At 37.4% G+C, this 16,894-nt stretch overlaps 1 protein-coding gene and 1 long non-coding RNA gene across 4 annotated transcripts; one reads left to right on the forward strand and one right to left on the reverse strand.

The window, feature by feature from the left end:
* The first annotated feature begins 49 nt into the window (after nt 1–49).
* LOC306857019 lies at nt 50–2,309 on the forward strand. 2 transcript variants are annotated; one of them, XR_013783064.1, is made up of 3 exons: nt 50–217; nt 339–600; nt 1,057–2,309. It is a non-coding gene; the product is annotated as an uncharacterized lncRNA (long non-coding RNA). The 2 variants fall into 2 exon arrangements; XR_013783065.1 differs by having other exon boundaries at nt 50–137.
* On the reverse strand, nt 895–3,707 carry LOC306857017 (blue-sensitive opsin). Of its 2 annotated transcripts, none has more exons than XM_079396640.1 (5): nt 3,115–3,707; nt 2,837–3,005; nt 2,511–2,676; nt 1,734–1,973; nt 895–1,592 (listed from the first exon to the last, which is right to left on the reverse strand). In XM_079396640.1, the coding sequence occupies exons 1-5, from the start codon at nt 3,485–3,487 to the stop codon at nt 1,485–1,487; spliced, it is 1,056 nt and encodes a 351-aa protein (XP_079252766.1). In that variant the 5' UTR covers nt 3,488–3,707; the 3' UTR covers nt 895–1,484. The 2 variants fall into 2 exon arrangements, with proteins under 2 accessions (XP_079252766.1, XP_079252767.1); XM_079396641.1 differs by having other exon boundaries at nt 898–1,592; nt 2,511–2,556; nt 3,115–3,636.
* Nucleotides 3,708–16,894: the final 13,187 nt, after the last annotated feature.

A 16,894-nucleotide genomic window follows, 5' to 3' on the forward strand; every position in this document is an offset into this window, starting at 1 on the left:
GATAGGCGTTTTCTTTTCTTTTTTTCAGTCATCTGCTTCTCCTTCTATTGTGGCAAAGTGGAGCAGGAGGAAGTGAACAGTAGGACGGGAACAGACCGAACTACGATGAGGATGGAGCCAACACAAAGACAAGAGCAGTCTGTAAACTTTTTTTCACTCTATCAGTTGTTTCCTTGTTTTTTAAGAATTGTACTGATATCTATGTTATTCAGATCAGGTATTTGTTCATTATGATCTTTCATACTTTCTTTAAAGGTGGACTTAATGCAATTAATATCTAAGCTTTGGTGTGACTGAGAATCAAGGGTCCCTATTGTGATGTTTTGTTTCTTTCACAGTGTAAATCACAGATATTCAGTGATGTAGATGAAAAGGATATTTTTCAGAAACAGATGGATCAGAAAGTATCATGGAAAAGCACTCAGTCAGTCGTATGTCTGGAATTCCGCTAGTTCTGAACTATTCGTGATTGGCAAAAGTTCACTACTAGCAGAACTCGGATATACAACTGAATTGTCAACGAAAGCTCAAGATTAGCAGTTTGGTCTAACATGGCCTGCCATTGGACAACTGCTATATTCACGGTATATAGTGCTGAATGTGTATTTAAAAAAAATACATTTGAATGAAATGAATCCATATAATAGATGTTAATCTAACATGGGCAAAACCTTGCTTTCACTGCTCATTGTTTCTTTAACATCATTTGTGGTTTAATTTCTAGATGAACTACCAAGTTGATCTTGTTCTTGATTTGAGTGTTAGGCTGGTTTGCAAATGACAAAAGCTAACTTCACATTTTTTCTTTGCACTTTTCTCTTGATTTGGACGTGATCTACTACTATTTGGATGAAGTACAAGAAGTTAAGGTGAGTAAGCATGCATACACAGATCAATGATGTGAGCAATGACATTTATTGAAAACTACTGTATATAAATTCTCATGATTATATACAGATTATTATAGTGTAATTAAAATATTAAATATTAGTGCAGCAATTCAATGCAAAGTGGCTTTGCATACTAGATAACACTCTGTCTGACTTTATTTTTCAGACCATCCTTGGATGTGTTACTCCATTACTCATAACCAAAGGGCTACGGACTTGATTACAGCCAGACATATGAGATACTTCTTTGTTTTCATGTTTTAGTTGTGGTAAAATGGTGTGCTCACTACATCAGTATGTCTAAAACAGGAAAAAATAAGACTAATGTAATGTATGTAATATATAAACTGTTAAAACAGATACATTTAACAACACAGTTCTTTCTTTCTTTGCATTTATTGTACATTTTTAATGATAACAATGAACGTCTACTAATTCTACTGGTTCAGCAAGCCAAGACCAAGTTACAAAAATGTTGACATTAAAAACAAAAATTCCTATTACATCTATGTTTATTATTTAGAATCATTGTAAAACTGTTTTTCACTGCCAGAGTGGTTCTGTCCACAGGATGAGGTTACATTAAGAATGGGTTTATTTCTCTGGTGCAACAGAGGAGACCTGGGTGACCTGAGATGAAGTAGAGGCCTCATCTTCCTCAATATTTTTGCCACAGACCATCTTCATCATACAGGAACGGAACTGGGTTTCAAAAGAAAAGAGCAGAACATGTTACTTGAAGTGATTAGTTATGCTATGTGAACATGGCATTTGGTATTGTAGCCCTGTGGGGTACAAACTTCAACAATATTTAAAATCTCCACTAAGCATATAATACCATACCTGTTTGTTCATTAAGATGTAGATGAAAGGATTGTACACTGTAGAGGCTTTAGAAAGGCAGGATGGTATGGTTGCCATTCTCAGATCAAATGTTTCACCACGGTGGAAAACTATCCAGAGAGAAAAGCTAGCATATGGTGCCCAGCATAACAAGAAGCCAAACACCATCACCACCACCATCTTTGTCACCTCCCTCTCCGCCTTCTGGGTCGAAGCTGAATCTGCTTGAGCTTTGGCTGCCTGGTGGGACAAAGACGGGATTTTAGAGCACCTGGCAACACGACCAACACTACATTAACCCACATATACAGTCTCCATCTAGTGGATGCTAACAATGTGTCTCCCAAAGCATCAATTAAGAGTGTGGCAAAACAATGAAAGACATTTAGAATTTATTCCTGTAATAAATATATAATAAATGGTATTTTATCAGTTGTGTTAGGATTTGGACCAACTAGGTTAAAGAATTGAATGTTAGTGTGAACCTTACCTTTATGAAAATAAAAAAAGTGTGCAATTTTATCATTTGAATGTTCATAACGTTTTCTAATCAAAATAAAGAACAGGAATTAACATAAAATAATATGGTTTTGTGGGTTTAATATTTATTATAATCATTTAGTTTTGTATTTTTATAGAAATATCTAAAATGTAACGCTGTTTTTCTATAAAATTCCTCCTCCTCACCCTAACATTTACTCTTTTCTGGAAACATTTACCTTTTACTAATGACTAATTCTGGGGCAGCTTTCAATTGGAAATGCACATTGTACTCACTAATTTGAGTGTGATGAGTAGCTGACCATAACAGAACACGATGGTGCTGAAAGGAACCGCAAAGCAGAAGCAGAACAAAAACATGACGTAGGATTCATTGTTGTATTTGTTGTTAGTTGTATACCAGTCAGGTCCACAGGAGCACTGCAAACCTTCAGGTATGTACCTGTAAAAGAGATTTCAGTAAGACGGGATAGGGATAGACAACTCTGCCCACTTGAATTATAATCAGAGGACTTCACTCCTGGACTTGAACTAGTTGGAAGTAAAGGATTTGCTTTGTTCAGGTTCATTCTTATCAATGTATCACAAGCAGTGGGACTTACCGGCTCCAGCCAAACAGCGGAGGGAATGAAGCTGCACTTGCACTAATCCAAGGAAGTACGCAGCCAGCTATGGCATGAGGGGTCTTGAAGGTAAAGTTCCCAAGGGGTTTGCAAATGACCAGCCACCTTTCAAACGCCACCACAGCCAGAGACCACAAACTCACCATTCCTGCAAAAACAGAGAAAAAAGCAGTTAAATGGTTTATTGAAGCCAACTACAATGAACTACAACAGGCTAACACGGAAGCTTTAAAATGTGAACGCATGTTGCATTTTACCTCCAAGTGTTGAAAGGAAGCCCTCAATTTTACATGCTGTTGGCCCGAAGATAAAGTACTTATTAAAGAAGGAGTAGAATGCTATTGAGGAACCAAAGACGGACACAATCAGGTTGGCAACGGCAAGGTTCACAAGAATATAGTTAAGGTGAGATCTGAGTTTCTTGAATTGAATTGTGCAAACAATGGTAAGGATGTTGATCGATGTCCCTCCGGTGAAAAGAAAGAACGTAAAGACAGCCATGGCCATGAATACGCCTTGGTTTCCCAGGTGGTCCTGGGGGACCAAAAAAGGGCTATAAGCTGAGAGGTTGTTGACATCTAAAGGGATGGGGATGTAGAAGTCTTCTTGAAACTCTGGTACTTGCTTCATCTTGCTTGAAACTGGCAACCACTCCACCGAGAACACTGCAACGCCTTGAAGCTTATATCAGTTGTGTTATTTCCTTCGCAAAAAAAATAAAGTCTAACCCGTATCGATGTAAATTCTCTCTTCGTTGATGATCAGATGAAGCCTCCCTCAATCGATTTCCAAGTGATCCGTCTTTTATAAGGATTCAAAAGATACCTATTCGCTCCTCCCAAATGTTCTTAATGGAAGGATTTGTGTTTTGTTGTCATCTACCAAACAAACTGGCACTTGTGCAAGCACACACAAAACTATCTGTGTATTGCAAGACACACAATTCACCTAATTTAATTTCCAACACCAAAACCTGGCTAATTCGGATCATCCCTTTCACCCTGCAGTGTAGTTCTGTGTTAGCGATGGCAGGTAATCTGCTGCACAGTGCAGATAATGCAGCTAATCACTTGCTGTTAACCCCTCTTTAATCTGCTTCCCATTGTATTATCTCTAGCTTTGAGCCTGGAATCACGGCCTTTGTGAAGAGCCTCAAATACCTGACAGCTGAAATGCCCTTGACACTCAGTCTGTAGAGGGTTCTTGTATCAGAGCCGAGAAAGGGACTAGTTCAAGTTCAAGTTTATCTGTATAACGCTTTTTACGATACAAATCGTTGCAAAGCAGCTCTACAGGAAATTAAGTTTTCACAATATACAGGTGCTGGTCATAAAATTAGAATATCATGAAAAAGTTGATTTATTTCAGTAATACCATTCAAAAAGTGAAACTTGTATATTAGATTCATTCATTACACACAGACTGATATATTTCAAATGTTTATTTCCTTTAATTTTGATGATTATAACTGACAACTAATGAAAGTCCCAAATTCAGTATCTCAGAAAATTAGAATATCAATTAAGACCAATGCAAAAAAAATGATTTTTTTTCATCGTTGTATTTTTAGAAATGTTGAAATGTTGGCCAACTGAAAAGTATGAGCATGTACAGCACTCAGTATTTAGTTGGGGCTCCTTTGGCCTGGATTACTGCAGCAATGCGGCGTGGCATGGAGTCGATCAGTCTGTGGCACTGCTCAGGTGTTATGAGAGCCCATGTTGCTCTGATAGTGGCTTTCAGCTCTTCTGAATTGTTGGGTCTGGCGTATTGCATCTTCCTCTTCACATTACCCCATAGGTTTTCTATGGGGTTAAGGTCAGGCGAGTTTGCTGGCCAATCAAGAACAGGGATACCATGGTCCTTAAACCAGGTACTGGTAGCTTTGGCAGTGTGTGCAGGTGCCAAGTCCTGTTGGAAAATGAAATCTGCATCTCCATAAAGTTGGTCAGCAGCAGGAAGCATGAAGTGCTCTAAAACTTCCTGGTAGACGGCTGCGTTGACCTTGGACCTCAGAAAACACAATGGACCAACACCAGCAGATGACATGGCACCCCAAACCATCAATGACTGTGGAAACTTTACACTGGACCTGAAGCAACGTGGATTATGTGCCTCTCCTCTCTTCGTCCAGACTCTGGGACCTTGATTTCCAAAGGAAATGCAAAATTTACTTTCATCAGAGAACATAACTTTGGACCACTCAGCAGCAGTTCAGTCCTTTTTGTCTTTAGCCCAGGCAAGATGCTTCTGACGCTGTCTCTTGTTCAAGAGTGGCTTGACACAAGGAATGCGACAGCTGAAAACCATGTCTTGCATACGTCTGTGCGTGGTGGTTCTTGAAGCACTGACTCCAGCTGCAGTCCACTCTTTGTGAATCTCCCCCACATTTTTGAATGGGTTTTGTTTCACAATCCTCTCCAGGGTGCGTTTATCCCTATTGCTTGTACACTTATTTCTACCACATCTTGTCCTTCCCTTCACCTCTCTATTAATGTGCTTGGACACAGAGCTCTGTGAACAGCCAGCCTCTTTAGCAATGACCTTTTGTGTCTTGTCCTCCTTGTGCAAGATGTCAATGGTCGTCTTTTGGACAACTGTCAAGTCAGCAGTCTTCCCCATGATTGTGTAGCCTACAGACTGAGAGACCATTTAAAGGCTTTTGCAGGTGTTTTGAGTTCATTAGCTGATTAGAGTGTGGCACCAGGTGTCTTCAATATTGAACATTTTCCCAATATTCTAATTTTCTGAGATACTGAATTTGGGACTTTCATTAGTTGTCAGTTATAATCATCAAAATTAAAGGAAATAAACATTTGAAATATATCAGTCTGTGTGTAATGAATGAATCTAATATACAAGTTTCACTTTTTGAATGGTATTACTGAAATAAATCAACTTTTTCATGATATTCTAATTTTATGACCAGCACCTGTATTTATATATTGAAGAACCTTAATATATTTAACTTATGGCAAATTTGGTCATTCTGTATGTTGTCTGAGCGTTGGCATCCTCTGAGGGGGTGGCATTATCTTTTCTCAGGTGTTTGGTCATCTCAGATCATTTAAGGGTTGCATCCAGATTGAAGCTTCTGTAATTCCTAGTTACCACGTGATGTTCATCCCGTGACAGAAACAGAGAAACAAATAGAGACATAATTAGCATAGCTGCTGTTCCATCGAAGCAAAAATGATTTGTTCAACCCAAGTTAAAGAATAATAATAATGTACATTTGATCAGATATAGCTGCAGTACAAGATTATAAGATGCATTGTGTGAATGCTTGGCTAAAGAGATGTGTCTTTAATCTAGATTTAAACAGAGAGAGTGTGTCTGAACCCCGAACGTTATCAGGAAGGCTATTCCAGAGTTTGGGAGCCAAATGTGAAAAAGCTCTACCTCCTTTAGTGGACTTTGCTATCCTAGGTACTATCAAAAGTCCAGAGTTTTGCAACCTTAGGGAGCGGGTTGGATTGTAGCATGGTAGAAGACAAGTTAGGTATGCAGGAGCTAAACCATTTTTACTACAGCTTAGAACATCATACTTCTATATGTACAAAACAGATAATAGTCATAAATATTAGTATTGTAGGATATCAGAGACTGAATCAGACAATTTTAAGATGCATCAGAACATTGAAACCTGAGGAGCTGGAATGCAGAGAGGCCTCAAAGCTGTAACAGGACAACGCCATAAATCGGATTCCTGCCTCCTAACCAGCGAGCCTCTTTCACCAAACAGCTTGCAACACTGAGACAAATGAACACTTAGTGATAATTCCAATTCAAGAAGGAGACTGTCAAAATTGTTGCAAGTAATCAAGACTGATGGTCACATCTAAACCTGTGATAGAAAATCACGAACTACAGACTCTCTCTGGGGAGGGTCTCCACACATAGAAGACAGACCAAACCAAAATTCCTTTGTCTAAAGAACATGCCCGCATTCTCCACCATATAATGTAAGAAATTAATCCTACAAATATTTATTTTATTTTAGCTTTTAGGGAACCACCCTTACGAGTGATGATCATATGATTAATGGATATTAATCAGAACATCCAACTTATACCTTATTAACGACTTGTCCAGCAAGCATTAATATCAGCAAGTTATCTCTTAACAATTTTGTTTATTTTACTCGCGGCCAACGATCAAAATAAACAACTAGTTAACTTAGTTCTCAGGTTTATGAGCTTAGGTAAAACGCGATCTTTTTGGCAAATAATTACGATATGCAAAATCACATAGCACAGACAAGAGATTTCTTAATAAAATCAAAGTTTATTCACTACTCTAATACACTACTGACTAGACAACACAAAACAGACGATTTAAACATACACACAGATAGGAGCGAGTTGTTTTGTATCTGAAGAGAGAGTCTTAGGTTTTAATGCTCGTTTCAGCCTGAGGGAAAATCACACGCAAGAACCCTTATCTTTACTTCTTAAAAGATAGACACCGGTTCAACAGATTCAGAGAAATTTGTTTGCCTTACTGTTCGTGTTTCTTTAGGTTCAAAGAGCCTCTCTGCTCTTAGGTGAATTCCGTACTTTGTTCAGGTCGAGACGGACCACGTGTGGATTGGCTACTCGTAGGTCGTCGTCACGAGGGTACTCTTCAGTGGTTGGAGGGCTTCGTTCTGACTTGATGACGCTATCAGGAAGCCGTTCGGTTCCTGGCTCCAGATGTTAGTTTCTTTGTCTTTGGATGTTAAAGTTTCTCTCAAAGTTTAACTTTGATCGCTGTTGCCACGCCCTGCCGTGATGTGAGAGGCCAGAAACGCTTTGCAGCGTGAGCAGAACGAGAGACAAGCGAGGCGTGCGTGAGCCTCCTTTTCAGTTTTCAACTCCAACCCACTTTCACAACTTTATACATTCTGGAAACAGATTTACCATAGATTTAAAATAAAACACAACAAGCTTATAAATGTCACAACCAACAACATTATTAATATATGTATAAACTATATTGTCTATAGTGTTTTTTCGAGTATATTGTTTCAATAGCAGAAACCAGTATAACTTTTGTTCTTTAAAACAAAATCCTTCAGGGTGTGGCTCTCTTTGTCTATTTCGATAGAGAACGCACAGAAAAGGCGCGTTTTCCTGGAATGTGCTGATATGCAAGGTCGTAAAAGTCTTTGGTTCGAGTCGGCTGTAACCAGGCCTTTGAATTATGGCGCCAATGTGAAGTAAAATCCGGGAGTATGAGTTCTGTTTTTTTTCAAGAGTGACAAAAAGGGGGTCCTCCTCATCCAACTTCATGATGAAAGCAGCCAGATGTGACGGTTCCATATATCCTTGTTTTTATGATCTCAGGAGATTGGGCAGTTTATTTCAGCCGGTGCCAGGATGTCTGTTCTTAGATGTGTGCGTTCCGACTTAAGACCAAATTCTTTTTTTTACATATTCTAGTTCTGGGGGTCTCCTGGGACCAGAGGATTTATAGCAGGAGAGCGGGAGAGTTTAAACTATGTGTGTGTGTAAATGTCAGTCCTGGCTCAAGCACTACAGTATATAAACGAAACGTAAGCAAAAAAATTAATAAAATAAAATTCAGCACACTAGAGAAATAATTATGAATTGTCAATAATGACCTCACAGACACAGAATTTGATTGTACTGTTGATTTTCATGATTGTTCATTATTTTAGGCTATTTCATGTTCTGTATTTTGATTAAACAACCTTAGATTTCTATATGAAAGTTGAAATAGAATGATCTATTTCAGCTTTCATAAAGCTATCTAAAGGGGAGTCTATGGTAATTTTATTGTCATTAACAATGTTGGGGGTAATGTATTTCAAGTAACGCAAGCTACACGTAATCAGATTACTTTTTTTCAAGTAACTAGTAAAGTAACGCATTACTTTTTAATTTATAAGAAAATATCAGTTACTTTTTCAAAAAAGTAACACCAGTTACTTTGTTTTTCGATTTATTGACTGACAAGTCTCCTGTCCCCATATTGGGAGAAATCGGAAGTACAGAGGCGTTGTGTGCGCTGTGTGAACATGATGTTACTGTAGTTCTGCACTAAATGTGAATGTGCATTAATTCATCCCCCTCACACACACAAAAAAAAAAAAGATTTAGTATTCATCAAAATGAATTAAAACAAAATGAAATGCAAACTCAGAATATGAAACCGCAAAAATTAAATATGTTAAACAACACATATGTATCTAATCCCATTTTATTAGCAAATGTTTTTGCTGCTGACCTTTGAATGATCCAGTACAACCATAATAATAAGCAAAAATGACTTTAGATAAACTAACAATTGTGCTTGTTTTTTTATTGTTGAAGAATGTTGAACCTTCTTCTCCTGTGTTCTACTGTACAGACGTGAATTTACTTTTCCTTCAGCCTGAGGTTTATTCATTACACTTTTTGGTGTGAAAGGGCTTTTACATTTGCTATAATTAGAATTTCTTATATTAAAAACAATCAAGCCCTGCTCATATTTAAAAAGTAACGCAAAAGTAAAGAAACACATTACTTTCAATAAAAAGTAACTAATGTAATTAATGACTTTTTAAGGGAGTAACGCAATATTGTAATGCATTACTTTTAAAAGTAACTTTCCCCAACACTGGTTATTAATTAATTATATTAATTAAAGTCAATTAATTCAAGTTAAGATATCCATTGCACCCACTGTAAATGACAGAAAATGTGCTAATGACACTGGTACACATTTTTTGTCAATAAATACATTTAATGAGGTTAATAATGTTAATGTGTGTGTGTGTGTGTGTGTATATATGCACGGCCTCCATGCACGCTCACCTCAGAAGGCTCGTTTTTTGAAGAAAAGGCATGTTGAAGCTCGTTTGATGTTTGCTACAAAACATTTGGACAACCCTGTGAATTACTGGGAAAATGTAGTCTGGTCAGACGAGACAAAAATTTAACTTTTTGGCAATAATACCAGACGCCATGTTTGGAGGAGAAATGGCTCTGCGTATGACCCTAAAAATACCATATCAACAGTGAAGTTTGGAGGTGGAAGCATCATGGTATGGGGCTGTTTTTCTTCTCATGGTACTGGCAGAATCCATGTTATTGAAGGGAAGATGAATGGAGCCATGTCCCGGGAAATTCTTGAGGTGAATCTGTTAACATCTGCCAGGATGATGAGGATGAGACATGGATGGACATTTCAGCAGGACAATGATCCAAAACATACTGCAAAGGAGACTCGGAATTGGTTCCAGAAGAAGAAAATAAAGTTGTTGGAATGGCCCAGTCAATCACCAGACTTAAACCCAATAGAGAATTTATGGAAGGAACTGAAGATCAAGATTCACAAGAGGGCCCCGCGGAACATTCAAGATTTGAAGACAGTCTGTTTAGAAGAATGGACCAAAATCCCACCTGCGCACTGTGAACGATTAGTTTGTTCATACAGGAAGCGTCTTGAAGCTGTTATTGTAAACAAAGGCTTTTCCACCAAGTATTAAGTATAATCTCAGTTAATGTGTTCAATACTTTTTTCCTGTGTCATTTCACTTTATTACACATAACTTTTTTATGGATTGTAATATTTAATATTTTTTATCTGTGTAGATTTCTTGAGTTAATACCAACATCTGGTCAAAATTTCATGTGAATTGCTGCACTGGAAATGTGTTTAATAAAAAATTTGTTCAAATGTTGAATACTTATTTCCCCCACTGTATATAACTGTCACGAAACACTTAGGGAACGCCGTGGAAAGGACGAGGTCTGGGTCCAAATACAGGTAAGGCTCTCATTAATAACGAAACAAATAGGCCAACAAGGCAAAACAAAACCGATTCGGAACGGGATACATTAACGGCAACACAGTGCATGTATCCCTAGAGATGAACGAACACTATAACAATTAGTACAATAAATTACAATTAATTAACCCAGACAGAGCAGCGGGAGTGTGGTGTATAAATAGTCCATGACAATGGGGAACAGCTGGGAGTGTAATTTGTGACAGGTGTGTGGAGTTAGGGGAATGGAGTCCGGGAAATGGTGACCTCTGGTGGATAAAGGAAGAACTGCAGCCCGGACTCGTGACAATAACGTGTACTGTGTTAGGCTTACTGAGACTTGTCATAGCACTTGCATGTTGTTGCTCTTTTGCTGGTTTTGTTTGCTTCTATTGTCTTCATTTGTAAGTCGCTTTGGATAAAAGCGTCTGCTAAATTACTAAATGTAAATGTAATAATCACACAAAACCTATACACTGTAAAAAATTATATGATCAGTAATTCATGACAATTTATGCTTTTTTTACATTCATTCATCAAAATAAATTGAGCAATTTCAACTTTTTTTATAAAAGTTGAAATGACTTGATTACTTAAAAAATGTATGGCAGCAACTAATTTTTGAAATAGATGGAAAATGTTTACAGGGATATAAGAAGAAAATTAATTTGCAGAATGGAGTCTTAGTCATAGAATAAAGCCGAAGTTTATTTGTACCTTATTGGTTTTGTTGCTCTAATGAGATGAGTAGCAAACCTTAATTGTTTGGAGCAGTCGCTTAGCTTACTAAATATTTTGAGATAGACCTATAAAACAATTGAAAACATAACACAATTTAAAGTGACAAATGAATTATGCAATAAAAATGTATATATTAATAAAATAATGTTAATTAATTAGTAAAAGTCTATTCGATAAGTGAAACTGCTCTTCATATTAGTATAATTTGAGACTGCAGTACAGGAGTAATCCTTTTCAAAAATGGAGTTGCTGTGTGTGTTAATACTGCAAAAATAATCCTTCAAGTGTTTAATGAAAATGTAATTGCAATGAGAGGTGTCACACTTTTCAAGTAATAAATAATAATGGTTTTCATACAACTACAGCTTGTGCATTAGGAATTGCACACAATCAGTCAGAAAGGGGGACTCGGTAAAGCAGTCACAGTCATATTATGTCATCCTGTGAAAAGTTCTGCATAAGCAAAGAGTGCAATGGGATTTGAATTAAAGTCTTCCGGCTCATAATACTCCTCTGAGCTAATCCGTCCCTGAAAAGTAAACAGCAGATTTCCCATACAACCATGTAGCAAAGATAACTAAACATTCATCACCAGTATATGTACTTACTGTGGTATTATACTGTATGTTAAACATACTATACTCATATTTCAATATTTCTAGTGCCACATAAGCTTGGATGAAAGTCATCAAGTATTTAGGAGGACCTTGGTAACTTTGCTCAACAACAGCATGTAGGTTTTGGGTGGGTATAAGGAGTATTAGCACACAAAATGTCATTTTCATGTCATATCAAAATTATCATTATCTTAAAACCATTCTGATTTCCATATCATCAAAAGCCTTTTTTCTGCCCATTTCATCACCCTCTGTGGTCAAAGCTCTGTCCCTTCCCTCCTCTTCTGTTTTAATCTCTGGTCTTCCTCACTTGTATGACCCATATGATGATCTGTTTAGTGGCTTAGGACTAATTATTGGACTTGTGCTAAGGCTCTTATCTACCACAGGCAGTGTAGACCAGTTAAGAGGGGTGCCTGAGGTAAAGACACCTGTAAGTGCGTCACATAGTTATCTCCGGCCTATTAACCTGCTTCAGAGCTGAGTTTGTGTCAGTATGTCTGCAGCCATCTTATACAGTTTTATTCACCAGTCTTAGTGATTGACATTAACAAGTGAAAGCACAATAACTAATACAGGAGCAAACTGTACAAATCACAAGTGAAAATTTGCTGTTCTGAATATTGGCTTATACTATAAGTGTCAGCATATTTGATGTAATATTGATCTGTTAATTATTATATAATCAAGGTAATGTTAGATTAAAAAAGTGACAACATCAACATTCAACAATCAAAATTAAAAAGTGAAAGCACCAGAGTAAATATACAAGTCTGGAAAGAAGCTGAAACCTGTTCTGCTGTAAAACCATAAAACTAGCCAATACATTTTAAAGCATTTAATATAATACGGTTAAATATTATGAAATACAATAACTTCACTTAATGTTAATAAAGAAACATACATTTTTACACACGTGCATACAAATAACATGAATGGCAGGGGTTATAAAAATGAAAATGACTGAGGTTTGGGCAGCTGGGCTTAAAAATAATGCAGTTAAAACATCACTTTGGGTAAAAGGAAGTGTTTACAGAGGATCAATGGTTTTCATCTCTTTTCTGCCACATCCTGTATCTGACTGTGTGCTAAAGCCCCTTGCATGATGCCTTAATTGTTTAATGTAATCAACATAAATACCAGTACTACCTTTCACTGTTCTGTTCAGTTCACTGTTCAACAAGCTCCATAATTGACGGCCAAGCTAACATATTTGGTAATACTTATGTCATTCATCAACAAGAGTTAACTAACAATGAACAATACTTGTACAGCATTTATTAACCTTAATGTTAAAAAAAAGTATATGATTAATATAATTAAAAAGATTTTTTTTTTTAAATCACAGTAAGCTGTCAACATTAAGTTTTGATTGTTGATTTGTCCTCTTGCAGTCAGACAGATTTGGCTCTACTATGATCAGATTCAGAGACAAATTAATGTATTGAACTCTAGCATGACATAACACACATATTGACTGATACTAAAATTCACATCTTGACAAACATAGGATTTTCCATTAGGCCTACTTGTGTAATGGATCAGGTCAAAGACGGAAGGGTCACAGCGATTAAAAGTTGACAACACAACAAGTCCGGAAGAGGGAGGAGTCTAGTACAAGGTTAATGATCACAAGCCTCTTTATAAGGCATCTGAAACAGTTGCAGTTTCAGTGCAACCTTAAGAAATGGAAACACACTGTAAAGGTATTACAGTATGGTTGTCACTATTTTTTTTTTTATCCTTGAATAATAAAATAAAACAATAATGAAAATCAGCAGAAACAATGTTGTTGCTACATGTAACTAAATATTATGCAATGTCGTGCATTGAATTAAAAAGTATTTTGGTGAAAAGGTTATTTTTAGAGTATCATTAGTTCTCCAATGCGTTTAATCTGATTTCATAAGAAGTATAATGGCAGATTTATGCAGTGACACATTCTTACAATTTGATCTGACTGCTAACCTTTAGATGGATCATCTGCAAAATTGTTTGTTTCGAGCCTCAGGACACCAGTTGCCTGCAGAAAAGAAAAAAACTAAATGAGACACAAATGAGATGTCTTTCATATCTAAATCTGGTGAAGTGAATGAGATTAAATGGAGTGTAAAAGGAGAAAAGACCCTGGTAATGTCACGTCTCCATATTTCAGAAAATATTTTGTCAATGTCAAAAACTCTGCACCGATTTGCCAATAAACCAATGTCTATGCATTTTTTTTAGGCTATTTACTTATTGTAGGCTATACTATCTGCAGGTAAAGCGTTGTCAACTACAATGTATTTGTTTTTCAGCATTGTCCTGCTAATAATCAAGGTTAACACTGCAGAAACATGTGTATTGAAAGTCAGTAGCCTACTCTTGCTCTGACAAAGCAACAGCAAGGAATATTGCAGGAAAATTAAGAGATGCTACAGTGCCACTTAGTTTGAAAAACTGAAAGAAACAAGAACCAGATAGTAAGGGTTGTAGTCAAAATTATTTACCAACGTTTAATTAAAATTAAATAGAATTATGTAGGTTATGCTTGCATTATTCTTATTTTTGTCATGTTAATTGCAATCAGTAATCTCACCCAACTCTATAAATAGAACAAACAATAATTTTATATATTTAGGCCTTTAAACTATTTACTATATATTTAATACAATAATTATTAATAATAAGCCAATAATTAATTTTATTCCACAGGGCAGGGTTGCCAAGTTTTCACAACAAAACCCTCCCAATTGGCTAGTTATATCGCCACCATCTTGGATTTCTTGGAGTTTACCATCTTGGAGTTTACCTTGTAGGACTTGGGCTGCAATTGATCTTTAATATCCATTTCTCAATTGTGCACATACATCAGTTTGTTCCATCATCATTTTCACAACATATTTTAATATTTTACACAGTTAACTTTGCATTAAACATATTTTTGAAATGAAAAAAAAGGGCTGTAAAAGGATGCAACTAATACATGTATAATTTAAAGATTTGTTTTATCTTATAATTAATGCAAAAGAAATGGTAAAAATACTTGCGCTGCTTTTTTAGACTGATAATTATTTATGCAACAGATCTTTCAGAAAACAGATAAATATTATTAAAACACACAGGTAATGCAAACACCAATATTTTAATTAATGCCAACCTACCATATTATGTTAAATTGTACAGTTACAGTTATAAATTGTTATCAAAAAGTTAATAAAAAATACATGCAGAAATCTCTGAGCTTCTCGTTTGACAATCGCAAACCTTATGATCTTATAATTAGCAGTCAGAACAAAATCAACTCTCCAAAAATGTGGTACGCAATAATGTAGCGAGGATGTTCTCTCTTGTATATCACTATCTGCTTTTTAATCTTAAAAACATTAATTATTCCTATCTAGCCAAGTTTAGTATGAACCTTACAGTAAAGCAAATGTCGCAAGACCGGAAGTATGCACACACTCGCGTCGCCGAAGCTAACCGACGCCATCTTGTGCACAGAGCCCATTGCTACTTAAAAATAGCCCAATTAAAAAAATTAAATAAAAATAGCCCAATTGCATTTCGAGGGTGATCCCCCAGTAAAAAATCACAGGGGGTAAAATATGCGTTTTTTGGCAGGGTTTCAGGATTTGTTTTTGAAGTCGTGACTTGCCTGGAACGCTACTGAGTCGTGGTTTGAAGTCGTGACTTGCCTGTAACGCTACTTAGTCGTGAGTCGTGGTTTGAAGTCGTGACTTGCCTGGAACGCTACTTAGTCGTGGTTTGAAGTCGTGACTTGCCTGGAACGCTACTTAGTCGTGGTTTGAAGTCGTGACTTGCCTGGAACGCTACTTAGTTGTGAGTCGTGGTTTGAAGTCGTGACTTGCCTGGAACGCTACTTAGTCGTGAGTCGTGGTTTGAAGTCGTGACTTGCCTGGAACTCTACTTAGTCGTGAGTCGTGGTTTGAAGTCGTGACTTGCCTGGAACGCTACTTAGTCATGGTTTGAAGTCGTGACTTGCCTGGAACGCTACTTAGACGTGAGTCTTGGTTTGAAGTCGTGACTTGCCTGGAACGCTACTTAGTCGTGAGTCGTGTTTTGAAGTCGTGACTTGCCTGGAACACTACTTAGTCGTGGTTTGAAGTCGTGACTTGCCTGGAACGCTACTTAGTCGTGGTTTGAAGTCGTGACTTGCCTGGAACGCTACTTAGTCGTGAGTCGTGGTTTGAAGTCGTGACTTGCCTGGAACGCTACTTAGTCGTGAGTCGTGGTTTGAAGTCGTGACTTGCCTGGAACGCTACTTAGTTGTGAGTCGTGGTTTGAAGTCGTGACTTGCCTGGAATGCTACTTAGTCGTGAGTCGTGGTTTGAAGTCGTGACTTGCCTGGAACGCTACTTAGTCGTGAGTCGTGGTTTGAAGTCGTGACTTGCCTGGAACTCTACTTAGTCGTGAGTCGTGGTTTGAAGTCGTGACTTGCCTGGAACGCTACTTAGTCATGGTTTGAAGTCGTGACTTGCCTGGAACGCTACTTAGTCGTGAGTCTTGGTTTGAAGTCGTGACTTGCCTGGAACGCTACTTAGTCGTGAGTCGTGTTTTGAAGTCGTGACTTGCCTGGAACACTACTTAGTCGTGAGTCGTGTTTTGAAGTCGTGACTTGCCTGGAACGCTACTTAGTCGTGGTTTGAAGTCGTGACTTGCCTGGAACGCTACTTAGTCGTGAGTCGTGGTTTGAAGTCGTGACTTGCCTGGAACACTACTTAGTCGTGGTTTGAAGTCGTGACTTGCCTGGAACGCTATTTAGTCGTGAGTCGTGGTTTGAAGTCGTGACTTGCCTGGAACGCTACTTAGTCGTGAGTTGTGGTTTGAAGTCGTGACTTGCCTGGAACGCTACTTAGTCGTGGTTTGAAGTCGTGACTTGCCTGGAACACTACTTAGTCGTGGTTTGAAGTCGTGACTTGC

The sequence above is a fragment of the Barbus barbus genome (genome assembly GCF_936440315.1).
Source record: "Barbus barbus genome assembly, chromosome: 37".
Classification (NCBI taxonomy): Eukaryota; Metazoa; Chordata; class Actinopteri; order Cypriniformes; family Cyprinidae; genus Barbus; species Barbus barbus.